This window comes from Blennius ocellaris, assembly GCF_963422515.1.
Source record: "Blennius ocellaris genome assembly, chromosome: 13".
Lineage (NCBI taxonomy): Eukaryota > Metazoa > Chordata > Actinopteri > Blenniiformes > Blenniidae > Blennius > Blennius ocellaris.
In genome coordinates this window covers 22,883,417-22,901,783 of record NC_137662.1, presented here as the reverse complement: position 1 = coordinate 22,901,783, position 18,367 = coordinate 22,883,417, and the positions used below count along the sequence as shown (strand labels likewise).

The 18,367-nt window shown below is 43.6% G+C and overlaps 1 protein-coding gene across 2 annotated transcripts in view; it reads right to left on the bottom strand.

Moving 5' to 3' along the window:
• LOC308138399 (ras and Rab interactor 2-like) overlaps positions 1 to 17,940 on the bottom strand; it is a 30,523-nt gene extending 12,583 nt beyond the window's left edge. The window contains exons 1-7 of one of the 2 annotated variants that reach the window (XM_080507487.1): positions 17,632 to 17,940; positions 10,470 to 10,562; positions 9,245 to 9,348; positions 7,717 to 7,927; positions 7,027 to 7,138; positions 4,633 to 4,705; positions 3,774 to 3,865 (exon numbers count right to left, since the gene is read on the bottom strand). In XM_080507487.1, the coding sequence (XP_080363613.1) occupies positions 3,774 to 3,865; positions 4,633 to 4,705; positions 7,027 to 7,138; positions 7,717 to 7,927; positions 9,245 to 9,348; positions 10,470 to 10,517 (640 nt within the window). In that variant the 5' untranslated portion in view covers positions 10,518 to 10,562; positions 17,632 to 17,940. The remainder of the gene's footprint in view (positions 1 to 3,773; positions 3,866 to 4,632; positions 4,706 to 7,026; positions 7,139 to 7,716; positions 7,928 to 9,244; positions 9,349 to 10,469; positions 10,563 to 17,631) is intronic. The other variant, XM_080507488.1, reaches the window with a different exon arrangement.
• Between the last annotated feature and the right edge of the window lie 427 nt (positions 17,941 to 18,367).

The window sequence follows — 18,367 nt, the reverse complement described above, 5'->3', positions numbered from 1 at the left end:
AAATTCAGCTGCAAAAAAAATTCAGCTGCAAAACAGCCAGAATATCTGTGTCATCAGGACGATGCCTTTTTGCATTTTGCAGCTGAATTTTTCGCAGCTGAATTTGTTTTTGCGGCGGAATTATTTTTGCGGTTGAATTTTTTTACAGCTGAATTTTTAGACACATTGAATTTCTGCACACTGAATATTTGTAGACGTTGAAAAAAAATCAGAAGCAAAAAAAGATACGTACTTGAAATTCCACAGCTTTTAAAATTCAAAGTCTGATTTCGATGGTAAACAAATTCAGAGTTAGAAATTCGAATTCAGAATCTGATGGCACAGTTTTACTTCCATAGTTCCACACAAGTACAGGCGGCGATCACAGGTCGCAGTCAGAGTTCCAGGACTTTCCCAACAATGCTATGAGCTAAGCTAAATGCAATGCAATTCACGTGGTAAGACAGTTTTTTCCTTCAAACATCAATCAAACTGCAACCTGGTTCAGAGGAGAAATACTGTAGAAATTCTCACAAGCACATTTGAAAACGTGCAAAAGAGTCTTGTTTTAATTAAATGTAACCCGGAAGATGGATCTGGAAGTCATTGTGGGACTTTTGTTTGGAATCCAGCGCCGTGTTAGAGAGGAGGTCGGGCCAAAACAACGGAAAGGCTCTGGAGAACGTAATGACGTTCTGCGAGTCAACGATGAAAATGACGAGTGACGGTCCCGCTCAGCGCTTCTTCCACTTTCTGCCATCAGATGAATCGCAACAAAATCCACGGCCACAAAAGGAACGTTTGACCAGAAATCCTTCATTCCCAGCGTTCTTGGCGTTCTCACCTCATAGCCCAGCTTGATTCCAGGTTCAAAGGCTTCTCTGGCTTTTGTCCAGAGTTGAAAAAAATGTAATTTTATTTTTTAATAAATTGTTCCCGAGTCTTTCTGTCCAGGATCAGCGGGGACCGCCGCTGTTTACATGACGTTCTCAAGTGAAAACTGAAAACTTGTGCTTCGGGAGTCCGACAACACGACAAAAGCCACTGAAAATGCAACTTTTTGAAAACAGCTCCCAAGGTGGGACTTTTTGAAAATGCTCGGGCTCCATCTCCAAACCCCTTTCCACTCGAAACGCCATCTCAACATGTATGTGATCACATCCAGTGGTTGGTAAAATATTGTTGGTAGAATTGTAACGGGAAGAAATTGGCGAATTGCCAAATATGATCACTCGTCCCCCCCGTCTGTAATCCCTTAACACGTACTATTTCAGTCTAATCATCTCAGTCAAATCTAAAGACAGATCAGCAGCTTCCTGTACAACCTATCATAGTTTAACTCGGCCAAACGGACTTTGCATCATCAACAGGTGTGCACGGATAAATGAGTAACGTGACACTGCGACAGACGTCACAGTCCACTGAATACACGGGGTGGACAATAAACACACACACACACACGCCGGTTCGTATGGACGTCATGGCTGCCGTCTCCTCCCTGCCACTCGATTACCTCCAGAGAGACAAAGCCACTACTGTGCCACCTGAGCGCTTTTATGAATGAGAGAGGAAAACAAAGAGGAGCCGGGGGGGGGGGGGAGATCAGAGAATGAGTGTGTGTGTGTGTGTTCTGAGCGGGCCCACGTTAAAGCACTGAATGGTGGTGAGTCACACTGAAGGAGGACGCTGTGAGGACACTGTGAGGACGCTGTGAGGACACTCGAGTCCCCAGGACAGCTCAGAGCGAAGTCACCGCAGCAGTAGACGAGTCACATCAACGAGCGGGGAAACGAAATGAAATACTGAAGAAACCGAAATCCAGGCGGGACCATTGCCTCTGGCAGTAATGTGTGTGTTTGTGTGTGTCTGTGTGTGTGTGTGTGTGTGGGGGGGGGTTCAGTGTCTTGATCAAAGTCGCTTTAGCAAACGCTAGCATGTCCAACCACTCTGGCGCAGTGAAAGTCCATCTGCAGTATTTGCTCATTCCCTCCGTCACGTCGCGCCCGACTCTGCCTCTGATTGGCTCGTCACGATAAACAGACATTCAATTTGAAACAAGAGGAGTCATAGTTCACTGTGCAGGTTGAATATGTACACGAGGGAGCTTTTTGCATTACGAGTTTCTAACAAACGAATTCCAAAAGTTTCAATATAGGCCCGCGCCGTTAGTATTGCTGCAATATCCTAAATCATAGCTAGCACACCGTGATTTGTATGGTTTTGCCCCGAGGTGAGTTTACAGAGCACAGAGGCCCAGCGACTCATTCTAAATACTTTAATCCTTATAGATCAGTGATAACCTCAAGATGTCCACCTCCACTCGTTGCATTTTGGCCCCGGAAATGGTTTGTAATTGTGGAGATTATCTGGTGCCGTAATGATAGGATGCAGAGTTTATAACTGCAGACATTCATAAACCAATGGAAAATACAACAGACTTTCTACAACCCAAAACTATCAGAAGGAGCACAAACTTTGCTTTCAGCGACGGCCGGCTGGAGTTGGACTGGCCGGGGCCCTGAAAGGCGCTTTTGTCCTCCCAAGGTGAGTCATTTTGCACCAGTGCACTAGTTAACCCTTTAAGCAGTAGGGAATGCAGTCGAGATGGGTTTAACGAGCCTCACGCCTCGGGGGTGGACGAGGGCAGCAACTAAATCATTCCAGAGAGAACGAGCGGAAACCGTCAACCCCTCAGTGCAGTGGAAAGCAACAAGTGACCGACGACGATCAACCGCAGAGAGAATGAATGAAGCAAACCTCACCGAGGCTTCAAACACTTCGCACACGGCTTTAGACGACCACAGAAGAACAACCGGACAACGTGATGATCAGTAAACATTGTGACTTCTTTCTCCCTCTCACAATGCTGCTTCTCGTAATTGAAGGCTCGCCTCTTGACAAAAAAAACAAACTATAATCTCTCACACATAACCAACTTGAATCATTCCTTTCAGCACTTTCTATTTTAAATTCTCACCCGTCAGGTTTTACAGCACCGCTCCATTACTGGAGTCACGCTCCTTCTAAAATAACACTGAGAAACTTGGATTGTTGACTTTTCTACAGCGTCCGATACAGTTGATCTTGATTATTATCATCTTTTTAAATGCGTAGCAATGGGAACGCTTTAATTGGATTGTTCTACGATTGCAGGCGTCCCGCAAGGCTTGTCCATTGGTCCTGTTCTATTTAAACTTCACGTAAATTATGCTGTTCCTGCTATAACTGAACCTCACACTCGTCTTTATGCAGATGACACCACACTGTATTACACAGTCTGTAATATCTCGAGTGCTCCGATTTAGAAGTTGCACTCAATATCCTGAAGTTAAATCTATTTCTTTCAACCCCTAAAAACTGTCTCACAAGTTTCATTAATAAATTAAGAAATAAGATATTTCTTCAGTCATAGATTAAATATAAAACTCGGGATTAAGGGATCATTACGTGGATTAGGGTGACCTTCTGCACGCTCTCTGTTGGAGGTGAGAATTTGCAAATCTATTTAACTATTTTCATTGAGTCCATGCTTGTCTGGTCCTCTGGAAACAAGAACCAATGGGTGACTTAAGATCTGATGAAAATACGGAGACGGCAAAACAACGGGTTTTGGTTCTATTTGCACCTGGAAGCCGAACTGTAAGGAAGCTCCGAGCTCTTCTTTGTCATTCCTTTATCATTTGTATCTAAATGTTTTTTTTGCTGAGTTGAGGATTGTTTTCTGAGTTTAAATCCCGAAGAAGGCGCACTCAAACACGAAAAGCAACAGGCTTTTTGCCCGTCGGAGAACCAACCTGCTCCGAGCTTCGCGATCTGCTCCAGGTCGGCGAAGGTCCTGGCTGAAGCCACGGCCTCTGGGAGCTTCAGAGTAAAAGGCAACACGTCCCTGGAAAAAAAGGAAGGAAAAAGAAAAAGAAAAAGAAAAAAAAAAAGCGAGTGAGGAGGGGCGGGACGGACACTCTTCTACCCGGCACTGTGAGTCACCTCGTTGGCAACCTCGTGTGGCTTGGCTTGGACTGCGCTGTGCTGGCAGAACTGCAGAGTCGTGAAAAAAAAAACAGCCACACAGCTGGAGGGGGAAACACACGTCTATTGCCCTCCCTCACAAGACCGCTGCAGGGTTTCGGTCAAGTTTCAGTCAACATGAGAAGAATTCTTAGGAAATTTCCTGAACTCCATTATGAGATCTGGCCTATTTAAAAGCACTCATGACATGACATCCAAACAAGGCCGGAGCACCGACCACACCAAGAAATAAAGGAAGCGTCTATGTTTAGAAAGTGACGACTACGTCATGAAGGGACTTACAGGAGAAGAGCTGCTTCCATACATTTCGCAGAAAACTGGAGTGGAGGAATGCTTTGACGTCTCCAAAAAAAAAGCCTCAGAAAGCCTTAATGCCAAACACAAACTCATGTTTCTTTGATAAGTTTCACACGGTTCCGTCCAACCGTTGCTTTTATTTATTTATTTTTTCTCACAGAATTTGACCGGAGGCAGAGACAAAACAACCAAAACCTTCAATCAGGTGGACGTTTTCGTGTTCCACACGTAACATCAGCCTCATCTTATACCCGCAGTACCTCGTCTCACCACCAGGTTTCACCACCAGGTGCACACATGAATTGGTTGTTGGCAGTTTTCGGGACTCACCGGCTGATGCAGCAGAAAGCCATGAGACGGAACAAGTCAGCAAAGCTCAGGCCTGATCCCTCCAGGGAGAAGGCTGTGGGGGGGGGCAGAACAACAGATCACATTTAAAAATAGAAGTGAGTCTTTTATTGTGTTCAAACATTTGTTAACGTGTATTTAACTGGCAAAGAGAAGAACGTTTGCAAAAAGCAGCACTTTTACTTCCAATTCACAGAAATCCCACTGTACTGGAAAATACTGTCACATTCCCTGGAAACAAACTTGTGTTTATCTGATGAACTGAATTTATCAGGAAATGAACGTCAGAGCAAAAAGACAGGTTACCACAACGTTGGTAGAAAATAAAACCAAAAAAGACAATGAGAGACAACTTGTCTGATCTCGTCTCGGGCTCTTCACTCGCGCTGTCGGCGCTGAGCGTGACCAACATGTGCTAACCGACAGGCGAAACGCCACAAAGGCAGATGTGGAAACAAAACCAGGATTTCTCCTGCTTGGGGGATAAGGACAGTGGTTTAGAAGTGTGTGGTAAGAGCAAACCGTGAGGGGGCTAAGAAAAACACGACGAAACTCATATCAACTGTCATGTTTCCATGGAATATTACAGCGCTGAAACCCAACGCAACCATGAGAGTGTGCTGAGGCATCCACAACGCGGTTCAAACGACCCGAGTGGAGCACATTTATTGCGACACTGCTTGGCAAACCTTCTCGTTGTGAACCACAGCGTCCAGCTTCCGCTGAATCCCCTCTTCTCCCGTTACTGAGAGGAGCGTCTGCACCTCACCTGAAGACCAGGGGGCAGCGTCGCGCCGACCTTTCAATAAACCCAGTTGACAGAACAACCAGTGTACACAGAGTGCGTGAACAACGGGAGTGTCCATATGGCCCATGAGATTCTTAAGCATTGCTGCTACCATACTACTACTGTTGTAGCTCCTCGTTATGGAACCCACACGATAAGCTAGGTACTTCAACGGAGGGGTTATGACAAATGCTAACGATTCGGTACGGTACTTTTGGTACCATCGACAACTTTTATCAGTGGAAACCCCCAAAAAACTGTCCCTTTCTACACCGTACCATCAGACGAGGACAAGCGATACTTGAGTTCCCCGGTTTTACTTGTTTAAGCAGTTCTTGTATCTACAAACCGATTAAGCAGCTCACACATGGCCTCCATCAGATACTCCGTCCCGACTCGTTTTTCTTGCTTGCTTGGATTTTTTATTTTTATTTTTTTAACTGATATTGTACTTTACATACAAACAGACCATGAAACACTTTCTTTGCCAGAGCCATAACCAGCAGAAATTCATATTCTTTGATGCACACATATGGGATGTGGGATTAGTAAAGTCTGATCTAATCTAATCTTCTGCACGTCAACAAAGGATGCAAACCATCGACTGTGAAACAACAGTGAACCTGTTGCCATATTGCAATTTTTTTATTTTTTTTATTTTGCACTATTTGTGGTTGTTTTAGCTAATCCATTCCAAATAAATGCAAGTTTAAAATGTGATTATTGTCAACACCGTGTAGGAGAACATTTATTGTCCACGTCCAGATGTAACTGTAGATAATCCTGCGTTTCCAGAACCTTCTGTCAGGGTGTTCCTGAGCTCTGGCCATCGCGCTTTCAACCCACGATTAGCCTTCTTTGTTTTGAGACACAAGTGAGACATACCATCTTAAAAACGGAAAGGTTTCAGGAGACCTGCCCTTGATAATGAGTCCGAACAATCAGAAGTCTGACCCCGGAGGCAAAATCCTTGAGCAGCTGCTGTGACTGTCACTGAATGAAATGTGCTATTGTGTTGATTTCTTTTCTCTACACAAAGTAAACACAAAGTCTTTTGAAACTTCGGTGTGTGCGGCTTTCTTCAACTTGTCCCTGAACGTAAAGAGACAAAAGACGAGGAAGTGTGCCGCAGGCACAGATTCCCACGTCACAGCCTCTCGCTCTCGCTCTTCTTTGGAAATTCTAGTCAGTGTCTGACAGAGGCCGATCTCAGCACACAGGTAAAGGTGTGTGTGCTCAGGGGAAATCCTGCTTTTACAGAGGTAAAAATAGAACAAAGCAAAGTTTTTTTTTTTTTAACGAGAAAGGAGTCGGTCAAATTAGAAGAAGAAGCCTTGACGGGAACAACAGAATCTAAAGACTTCAGGACGTTCTGGAAATGTCAAAACTGTTCCAGTAATTTCATTCAAACAGAGCAACTCGCATCTTTGAAGAATTTCTGCATCAAATCCAAAGATTTGTGAAACAGAAAAGTCTGGGAGTTGGTACGAAGGAGCTGCTGAGGTGATGTAAGGTTCGGGGAGCTTTGCTTTTCCCTAATAGAGTCAGAGTTTGGTCAAAGAACAGAGGGAAAGGTTTTTGACGCTTACTGTACTGGCTCTCTCGGACGGGGAAGTCTTTGACGGGCACGGCCGAGTCTTTGTCCATGCGCAGCGAGATGACTTTCCTCTGCAGACTGCTGGACTTCCTCACCAGGAACGACTGCAGGACCAAACCAGGAAACAACAAAACCAAAACTTCACTTTGTTCCGTCATCACAGGCACTCTGCACTTCAAATAGTATCTTTTTTTTTTTTTTAGTTCTGAGGAAAAGCCACAAGGAGAACCAGTTAATAATAATTTATCTTATTTAAATCAGGACAAAAAACAAAATAAATGAAGAGTGAAAACCAAATTTTTTTTCAGTACAATTGTTAGTGTTACACAATCTAAATGATTAAAATAAGCTTTTGTGCAAAGCCGTGTGCAACAGTTTTCACTGGAACAGCCGAAATACGGAGACTTTATCATTATTCACAAGTCAAAGCATCTGTTCAGCGCAAGACGAGTTACAGCGACGCCATTAACAAAAACAATCTGTTGAATTGATTTAAGTTGGTTAATGTGGAAAAACAAGAGGAAGTCCAGTATAAATGACTTATAAATGACTCGGGGGAGACGTTTATGTCACAAAGTATAATAATAAAGCAATAAACGTCAGAGAGGATCAGCAGATCTGGGCTGAAGGTAAACTGGAGGTTGAAACCCGAACCCGGTGGGCTGACCGGTGGGCTGCTCACCCCGGCCGGCTGGCTCTGGAGGATCCGCGTGGCGTCCTGACGGCGGAGGCCCAGCTGCAGCCACACGGCGTGCGTGTGCTGCAGCCGGTCCAGGACGCTGAGCCGGCGGTGGAGCGAGTCGTAGCCCGAGTCTCGTACCCCGGGAAGCCCCGCCCCCATGGCGGCGCACGGCGAGGCCTGCAGGAAGAGCCCGCCCACCTCCTCGCTCAGCCTGGGAACAAAAGACGACCGTCAGGTTTACGTTCTCCCGCTGTGAGGATTTTAAAAACCGGGGTTTTAATCGCAGCTTTAACGAAGGACTCTTAGTGAACCGTTTCTCACACGAGCAAGCAAACGGTACGAGAAACTAGAAATAACCTGAGTGGGTCCAGATGAACTGTGAAGTACTTCACATGCACAAGTCTTTCTCCTCCAGATATTCTCCATAAATCATCTTAGTAAGAGGAATCAAACTAACATGGTTGTTATAAACTCATGCTGCTGTTCAGACCAGAGGACGACCTGCTGCTGCCTCACACCCAGCGCCAAGGTCGCCCTCTGTGGGCAGCCACAGAGAACTGCATGAGTGTGCACACACACACACACACACACACACACACACACACACACACACACACACACACACACACACACACACACCCACGCACGCACACACGCACGCACACACACACACTTTGGTGACAATCTGTCATGCAGTTCACTTAAAAGCCTATAAAATGAAATTCTGATCAAGAATCCAGATCCGGATCGCCTCCAAAATTTTATGGACTCTCCCGCGGCCTAATATCGTTCTGTGGGGAAAATTTCGACAAAATTTGTGCAGTAGTCTTGAATTAATCTTGCCAACAGACATACAGACCAAAAAACAACAACCACTAATTATTTATTACGTCCTTGGCGGACGTAGTTAAATACCAAAATACAGAATATTCTGGAGTACAAGTTATAAGAAAACATGACTTGTATATCAAAATATACTGATAAGATACCATCCGGTACCACAAGAATGGAAAAACCTCCATTGTTTGTGTTTTTAAGCAGTTTTAGCTGGGTTTTTTTAATCAGTTTTACCAAATAAAGCTATTTTAGTTATTTAAGTTCATCAGGTACAACTTATAGTCTGAAACATCCGGTACCTTCAGTCCTTAATATAAAATATCTTCAAAATGACGTATAGTTCCCCAAAACTGTAGTTTTTGTTGCATTTATCAATTATTTAAACGACTGCACTGAAGAACTACTGTCACTTTATTCATATATTCATCCTCAAAGGGCCAGGTACGACTTATAGCCTAAAAAATATGAGAAATGTGCAGAAATGTAATGTGTGGATAAATCGTAGGTCCTGATCTTCACTTCCTTCTCCTCTCGAGTCGATTCATGTGACGACTGGTCGGACTCATATGGCTCCGGCCATGTCGCTCCTCTGACGGTAAAAGGGAAACGGGACCTTCCCAGCTGGTAACTTTCCCACTCCCCAGTTGGTGCAACTCCCTTAGGAACTCACGGACACACAGTGTGAGCTCACCCCAGGAGACCCCCGTCCGTCTTCGGCTTCGAATCTGCAGACTCCGACTTCTTCCCCATCTCCTTCTTCAGAGTGCCGATTTCCCAGGCAAACGAGTCGATCAGCTGCACACACACACACACACACAATATATTTTTGATAGCCCAACGTGTCACTGAATTATTGAGAAAACGCTGCTTTTGTCATCTTTTTTGGAATCAGTTGTTCCACTTCATTTGTTGCCTTCTGCTGATGAAGTTCACTGATGACCTGTGGGGGCAGTGTTGAGCAGCACAGCTCACGTGGGACCAGAGAAAGGAACAGGAATAAGATTATACTAAGTTTAATATTGTAAAATAAGAATTCCTTCAAAAAGAAAAAAAACTGTGTGAACATGCAGATATATAGAAATCTCCAACATGGCCACCCCAGACTAAATTTGAAACGCAAATACTGATTTCGAGACTTGTTTTTCAGTCTTGCTGCAAGTCAAACTTAAACTAGACCTCAAGACTCATTTTTTTTTTAATCCTTCTAATAGTTTTGTCTTTTTAAAAAAAAAAGCTCCCCAAAAAAAGTTTTTAAGCATCAATGTGACTCAACTCTGATGTGAAAGGATGACTCTCATGATTCATATGATAAAAAAAATAACAAAAAACGGTAACGTTTAAGGATAAACTCGTTTTCGGTCTCATCTTCTCTCAAAACCCGGTCAACTCCCGTCAGACGAGCGTTTGAGCAGAAACGTCCTGGGATTGGAAGTGGCGTCTTTTCCAGCGTGACGCCGACGTCACCCGTTTCGTTTCCTTCTTCGGTCCGTCTCGCTGCCTCGCTTTTCTGCAGCGGCAGCAGCTTGAGGAAAGAATCGGCTCAGCTGTTTGAGAGGAAACCACAGATCCGGACCTCATCTGACTCCGTTTGAACGCAAGTTGAACGGTTCGTGACCTTATAAATGTCGACATTCGCCACAGAGAGTGACGCAGTCCTGAAATAAAATCATCCTGTCATTATGAGTCCATTTCTACGGCGTCACAACACTGATGGCTGCACGTTAAACAACACGCAACGAAACATGGGAGGTTATTAGAAACAACAGAACCGCTACTTTCCAAAGGAGCCAGTTTAGCCATGTTCTTATCATTGGTGACGAGAAAAGAAGATACACTACTTTTTTTAAAGGGTTTCATTGAGTTGTGAAATCCTCCTCCTCCTCCTCCTCCTCCTCCTCCTCCTCCTCACTACCCACCTTAAAGAAGCTGCCCTTCCTCTCCTGCTTGCTGCTGCTTGCAGACATGGCGTCTCTCAGTTCTGCTCGGTTCGTCTCAGTACGGTGAATTCTCTGCCAAAGGACCGTCGGACATGTTAGTGTCTGTCGAGCTCAGCGCCGAGAAACTTTGGAAAACTTGTCTGCTGTTGACGCAGATCCCTCTGTCTTGAAAGCACACACAAAATATGTTTATTGGGATGCTTTCTTTACATTGTACATGTCTAAACCTTTTTTTTTTTTTTTTATGTCTTTAAGACTTTATAGAATCATAAAGTATCAATCTGTGACCCCCCCACCCCCCGTACTCTGTTCTACTAGTAATCACGACTGACAAAGACCAGCAATTCTGACTCACTGTGGTTCTTAAAAAAAAAAAAAAAAAAAAAAAGCAGTTCAAGCAGCAACACGGCGCATGTGCTCACACTCAGGCCTGACCCAGATGTTGTGCTGGTTTCAGTTACAGCAGCTGATCCCGGCCAGCTGTGTCGAGGTATGCGAACACATCCCAGAGCTCGCTTTTAAGGAACACGTGAGCTCGAGGAAAATACCACCACCACCACCGGCACCACCGGCAGCAGCCGTCTCCGACTGACCCACAAGCCCATCGGCTGCAAGCCTGTTGTGAAATCTCCTGGCCGTGGATGTGAGAGCGTTTTGAAGAGAAACCAAACAAGTTAGCGCAGGGATCGGTTTTAATACAACACCCCGATTTGGGGAATCTAGCGATGACTGCTGCATGTCACCCACCAGATGTAAAGAGGGTCAGATAACAGCTTTTACGTGAAAATTAGAGGTATTTAATATGATGAAGGTTTACAAGAAAATTCCCAAACACATAAATTAGCTTGAGGTATCGATCCCAGTACATTTAGAAAAGGAGTCTCCCTCTGAGGGCCTGTCCACAAGAGCCAAAACAACATTTTATTTTTTTCTCCCTGTCGTTTCCCGCCCACACATGACACCATGACAACTACTAGAACGATGTAGTACATAAACCAGGCCTGTAGGTGGTGCCAAAACACTGCCAAAGAGTCACGGCGCAGGTTAAAACTGAGAAATCGACAAATCTACCATCTGGCCTGATCATCCATCGCGTCAACAGCTCGACCTGGAGGAACGTCGTCCACCATCGCTTTTGTTGTCAAGTCGCGGTCCAATGGTGGCGCGACGACATCTTTTTTTTTTAGCTAAATGTGCGTCTCGAAAATCCGAGGCGCCGTTTTAAAATGTCCCCACTCTGGTACCCGTTATCAAAAAAAAACAAACAAAAAAACCCCCCTGTTTTTAAGGTTCTAAATCGCTGCGCCGTGTGGATGATCGTCAAAAAACGACACGGTCACATGTAGACGTGCGAACAGGCCCTAAAACACTCAGGACAGAGAATCTCCACACCACAGCTGGTTCTGTGCTTCCATAGCAACTGACAGTCACAACACCGGCTCCTCCAGAGTGTCTTGTGTGTGGCTTCGTTACAGAAAAAACAAACAACAGCACCCACTAGTGGCAAAACGGGAAAAGTACATCAGAGAGCATTTCTGCCTGTGATGTGTAAACGAACATAGTTTTCAGGATGTTGCCTCGTAAGCATGAATGTTTGCTGGAAAAAAAACAACTAAAAACAGAGTTTTCACGAGACCCAAGTCAGACCTGACAGGATTAACAACTATAAGTAGGTACAAATTAAAGTGCTTCAGATGTTCAATTGTTGATGTGACGGGAAAAATAAAAGACGATTCAGTAGTTTGGCTGGAAAAAGAAATCCCAACATAGGTAATTATCAACAGTTTGGTTCAGTAGTTGATGTTGAGGCGGTAGGTTGTGTCCAAAAATGAATTTCAAGACAATCCGAACATGAGAAGTGGTTAAAAAAAAAAAAGGCAACAAACTAAAATGGACAGACCAACAGAAAACATGTCTCTGTCCTGGAAAGCAGCAAAAGCCACCGGCTGTTTTCGTCCCCCTTTTTTTACCCCTCCTGTCAAAACACAGCAGCAGACTGGGCTTTGGGGAGGGAAGTGGGGAGGAGGAAGAGGGGGGGGGGGGTTTGTTGTGGTTGGAAGCAAGAAGTGCGAGTGTGTTTTCTTGTGTCGACGCAACCTTGCGAGAGCTTCGCAGGCCAGACCCGGTAAACAGGAAGGCTCCTGTGGTCGTCGGTCTGCGAAAACCAAACATTGGGACTGCCGGTTGTCCAGAGACGCAAACTGTGTGTTAGAGGGGCTGATGAAGCTGCATTTCAGTCGCACTTCTCAAGCAGTTTTCATTTTTTTTTAAAAAGCAAAAAAAAAACCCAATGTATTTTCTAGAAATAGTCTGTCAAACATGCGGCTTATTAGCAAGTCCAATCAGACCACAGAGGACTAAAATGTACCCTGCTATTTTCAGATGGGCACTTTTTTTTATTTCATCAGAGGTTTGCTGGAAATGAGTGTTATGACAATACACCTCTATGCCATCACATTATAACCGCTGACATCATGGCACACAGGCCATACTAGTGTAAATGCAGTTGGAAACATTGGTATTATATATATATGGTTAACCATACAGGGCAGCCTTCACTCTCCACATGCATCAATTAGCCTGTAATCAATACGAAGGGTATTCTTATTAGTGCTTATATAAATATATATATATTTTAAAAGAATGCCATCCGGTAATAAATCTGCTTAATGATAAATGCCAGCGCTCAATCTATTGCTGAGGCAGCTTGTCAAATAACGCCCAGCCTCTCTTACTGTCGGTGACGTCTGTGCGCGTTTAAAATAAGGCGAAATAAAGGAGTCGTGCGCTTTGAAGTAAACACGGTGGTTCCACCTGAACGCCCGGCGCCGCCTGGAGTCACGGCGACGTGTCGGAACCTGCCGGACACATTAAGCAGCTCAGCTCAAACGTTTAATCGACTCAATCTTGCGGTTGGTAATAATTACCTGGAGACGTTGTGTGAACAACCTCGCCTCCCAACCCAACACTCTGACTTTTGTTCATCAATCCTCCCAGAAGTCAAACGCCACTGACAGTTTCTCTCCTTCCGACTCTTTCAACAGTGATAATAAGTTTTGGGTTTTTTTTGCGGAGGAATCCGTGGTTTCTCTCATGGTTTTCCCATCATCCTCGGAGTTTACGACCTTTCCCACAGAGACGGTTTGAGACCTTGAACCCGCCGCGTCAGGAAGTCACTCGCCACACAGGCGGAGGCGAAGCCGCCCTCGATATCACGCCGACCATACGTGGAAACTGTCAGAATGTCACACACACACACACACACACGCACACACACACACACACACACACGTATCAGTCGTCTTTATGATAAAGACGGCAAAGAGCGAGTGCCGCACTCTACTCTTTGGCAAAACTGAAATTGTCCAAATCCAATATGGAGGCCGATCCACAAGTCAGTCGGGAGGGCTTTTGTTTTCCTGAAATCTGCCGAGTTGACATGGAAAACCTAAAAGGACAACTTTACTCGCAAATACAGGAACTTTCCCTGAAAAAATAAATAAATAAACCTGTGGTGGGTTTACCAGCGAGCACTGAACAAGTGGCCCAGCAGGCTGGTAACTGTGGAACAAAGTCTCCAAATGAACCTCCTGACTCCGTCCGCCGCCATTCCTGCCGCCGCTTTTCCTCTGATGGGGGGTTTCCTTGTGGGCAGCGGCTGAATTGGCGGCGGCGGTGTAACGGCCGTGTGGCTCAATTCCACAATAAAATGATTATGTTAAACCTCTGGAAAAAAAAAAAGTGTGTCAAATGCTCGCTTCTACATTGGCAGGGTGTGTCTCGCCTCTTTACAGGCCAGAGGCCCCTGAAAACCCTCCACACACACGAGACCACATGTATATATATATATATATATATATATATATGGCTGTTTACATATAGTAAACAGCCAAACAGCCAGCTGTTTACATATATATATATATAAAACTATAATAACATACAGACCATCTGTTGTGACTGTTCTCAATCAACTATGTAAATCAGGCTGTGCCGTCCCGACGACCTGATTGGCTTAGCTCAGAGGGGCGGAGCCATCTTTCATTCTGCTAAATGGTTAAGAGTGCAGTCAGTGTGTGTTTTCTGTTGGGCCACTAGTGGGTGCTGTTGGTTGGTTTTTTTTTTGTAAAGAAACCACACGCATGCAGCAGAGAATAATACGCTATAAACATTAACAACGGGACAGACGACCAAGTTGGATTGTTTTTAGAGCCGTTTCAAAAACTCCCACGTTGGCGACCGTTTTCAAAAAGTGGCTCCAAGCCAAAATGGACCCCCCCCCCCCCCCCCCCTCAAACCAGAATTAAAGTCATCTATCGTTTTTTTACCAAGCCGTGTCCACAATCTTACCATATAGAGTTTCGACAATTCCGCACACTGAAAGTCATTTTCAAAAAGTGGCGTTTTTGCACAGACCTGCGACACCATTATGACGTAAACAGCCAAATGAAAGTTCAGTATTTTGACTTGAAAACCTTTTTGAGTTTCACTAAAAAAATGTCCTTAACATCTTGTGATGGCCACTGTTGTGATAATCTACTTCCGACAACCTGTTTTTCAAGGAAACGGCGTCACTCTTTACTGGGAACTTCTCCGTCCTGAGGCGCTTTAGAAAAGTTACATGAGGGTGGAGGCATTTCAGAAGAAGTGGGGGGGGGGGGGGGTTTGTACGGTGAGAATTCTGACAGACTGAAACTTTTAACACAAACGACGAAGGGAGATCTTTTAAATGCTTCGCAAATGTCACGCCATGCTTTGGATTCCTGTCCTCTGTGATCTTCTTAAAAATGTTAGAGACGTTTTAGACCGTTCAGAAAGGCTCATCCTTATTTGAAACTGTAATAAATCACCAATAACCTCATGTTTGCTCCTAAAAACATGATAAAATCACAAATTAGTAATGTAATTAGGTATTTACCATCAGAATTGAGGAAAATGATATTCCCCTCGATTTTTTTTTCTCTTTCTTCATGATAGCTTGAATAGATTTGGTCCGATTCCGTGTTAAACTCTTTCGTTTCAGAAGAAAAGACTAAAGCCCGACGGCGAATGAAAGAGTGTCCAACCTTGTGGCGACATCTCATTTCCTCAAACCAAAGAGAGAACGACTGAACTGTCCCCGAATATCTGCCATTGCAAAATCGCTGATTCGGCCGAATGACTGTACGACACATGACAGTATTTCTGGTGAACAGTCTGTAGAAAAATAACCCAAAATACTAAGTAATCGCTGACAGAAAAAAAAAACCCAGAGTTAATCCACATTCAGGCAACGACTGACTAATACCTTACGTGTGGCAAGACGTCACAACAGACTTCAAGAAACTAGGTAAAACCTTTTTACCGCAATACAGAGACGTTTTAATATCTACTCATACGTTCACATTATACACGTGGTTCATGTCACTAAACCTGAGGCAGTTCATGAGTTCTTATCCACGAGGAGACACACTGGGCCTCCTGCCGTGGCGCCAAAAAGCGGTTTCCCCCTGTGAATTCCTGACCTGTGATTCAGGTTAGAGGTCTGCTTGGGTACCGACACCCCGGCGCTAAGCACATTAGCAGATTTCAGACTGGAAGTCCAGGCTCTCGGCCCGCACCAGGAATGTTTGTTTTCATGCTTCTCGGAGACTCCGGAGAAAACGGACAACCCTTTGTTTGGAAATCTGGCGTCGGCGGGCAGCCCCGCGGCGTCTGGCAGTGAACTTTTGAGTCTGTGACCTGGAAACGCTCAGAGTTATCGGAGGACAAAAACACCGCCGAGTCGCTCCGCGACCCCAGCGTCAATATCCAGCAATTTGCCGACGTACTGATCCGACGCAGTCAGGTCCGCGCAGACTCGAAAAGTCCACTCTCCACCCGCAACCAGCTCAACGGCGCCCCCTTCACTACAGACAGACACTTTATTAATCCCCGAGTGAAAATTTAACAAATTCAGAGAAGGTTTAAAAACGATATCTCGTTTCCACGGTGGCGGCAGAAATTCTGAAAACAATGTAGCTAGCATGTTAGACTACAAGCATGCTAGCTACGTAGTGCAATGTAACAATGTAGTTAGCATGCTAGGCTACAAGCATTTTTTTTTTCATTTAAAACTGTTACAGTTGTTGTGTATGTTTTTTTAAAATACATTTTTATGGTTGAATGCATTTTTACTTAATCAAATTTTGCCTATTGATTTAAGACAAATTTCAGATACATTTTTAAAAGTATACTATTACTATTGGTATTATTATTATTATTATTATCACTGATATGAACTCCATATATATATATATTGTTATTGTTATTATTTGTTATTTTATTGCTATTATTGCTACCATTATTAGTAGTACTATACACAAGTATTATACACTATTGCACATTGTTATTATCTGTATTATTGTTATTATTATTATTATTATTATATAATTCCTACTTCTAATGGCTCTGCCACTGCACCTTACTTACTATTTATTTATCTTGCTTTTATCTCGTGCTTATTTCTAAGTGCCCATGTTCCATTCTGTGTTTTACTTTGTCTTTTACCCAGATATTTTAATATTTTTATTTTTTACTTTTATTTCTATTCTATTGTATTTTATAATATTCCTATGTACCAGATTGCTGCAGCAAAACAATTTCCCTTCGGGGATGAATAAAGTAATTATCTATCTATCTATCTATCTATCTATCTATCTATCTATCTATCTATCTATCTATCTATCTATCTATCTATCTATCTATCTATCTATCTAAAGCAAACACAGCTGTGGTATCGGAATAATATCGGTATCGGCGGATATTCAAATTTGGCTATCGGGATCGGATTGGACGTCAAAAAAACCTGGATCAATACATCGAATATGAATTTCCTGCGGAATAAGTAGTTTACAACACATTTATCACCTGTGAGTTGACGTTTGGTAACTTTACAACTGGAAGTGTTGGACAGTAAAAAAACAAATAACTTTACAAGCAGTTTGTTGTGAAATCAGGGTATTAAAAGTGGAATCTGTTGCTTTGTTGTGGTGGATTATTTAATCCCGCGTGAGTTTTTTTTTGTATATTTGGAGGTGCCGCAGATTGAAATCCGTGTGTTTTGTTTGTGTTTTGCCAGAGTGTGTGTGAGACTTTGGAGCGACTTGAGGAGGGAGGATCTCACCTGGTCTAGTGCGGGGAGCCGCGTCCTCCAGCCGGGCGGAGGGAAGGTCCAGTCGGGAGCCGGGACCCGGTTCTGGGGCAAAGTGACTCCATCGCATCGGCAAAACTCTCTGGATCTTCTTCACAAACTTCCAGAACTACAAGTTCCGCTGCGGAAACAAAGTCCAGTCCATGGTCGCTGCGGATCCGATCCGGCCGTTTGTGTCTTTGTGTAAACTGAGCCCCCGGAAGCTACGATGAGTTTCACAATAAAACTCCAGAACTAAAAACGTCTCCCCTCCTGCGACCGGATATAGCTCTACAAAATAAGACGAACGCCATAAAAAAAAACGTTTTTTTTTTGTCTCGGAATTCTACGGAGACGTACTGCAAAAGAGCCAATTCTTTTATTTTTTTCAGAAAATATTATCTCATAAATTCAAAAACAGCCATTTAAAAAATATTTTTTTAATCTCATAATTCTGAGATGAATATGTCATTAATACAGAAAAACAGAGTCAATTTGAATTTTTTCATGTGAATGCAATACGCTTCCGTAGAATTCAGACTAAAATAATTTTATTTTTAAATCAGGATTACAACTAGAATCTGAACTAATTTATTTTGAAGAGTTCTATCTAAATCGGATTAAATTCAGGATTCAGAATTGAAAACAAATTGCTTTGATCGTGACTTTTAAAAAAAAATTCTAAATCCGATTCATTTCTCATGATTCCAACATGAATCTTCAAATTGAC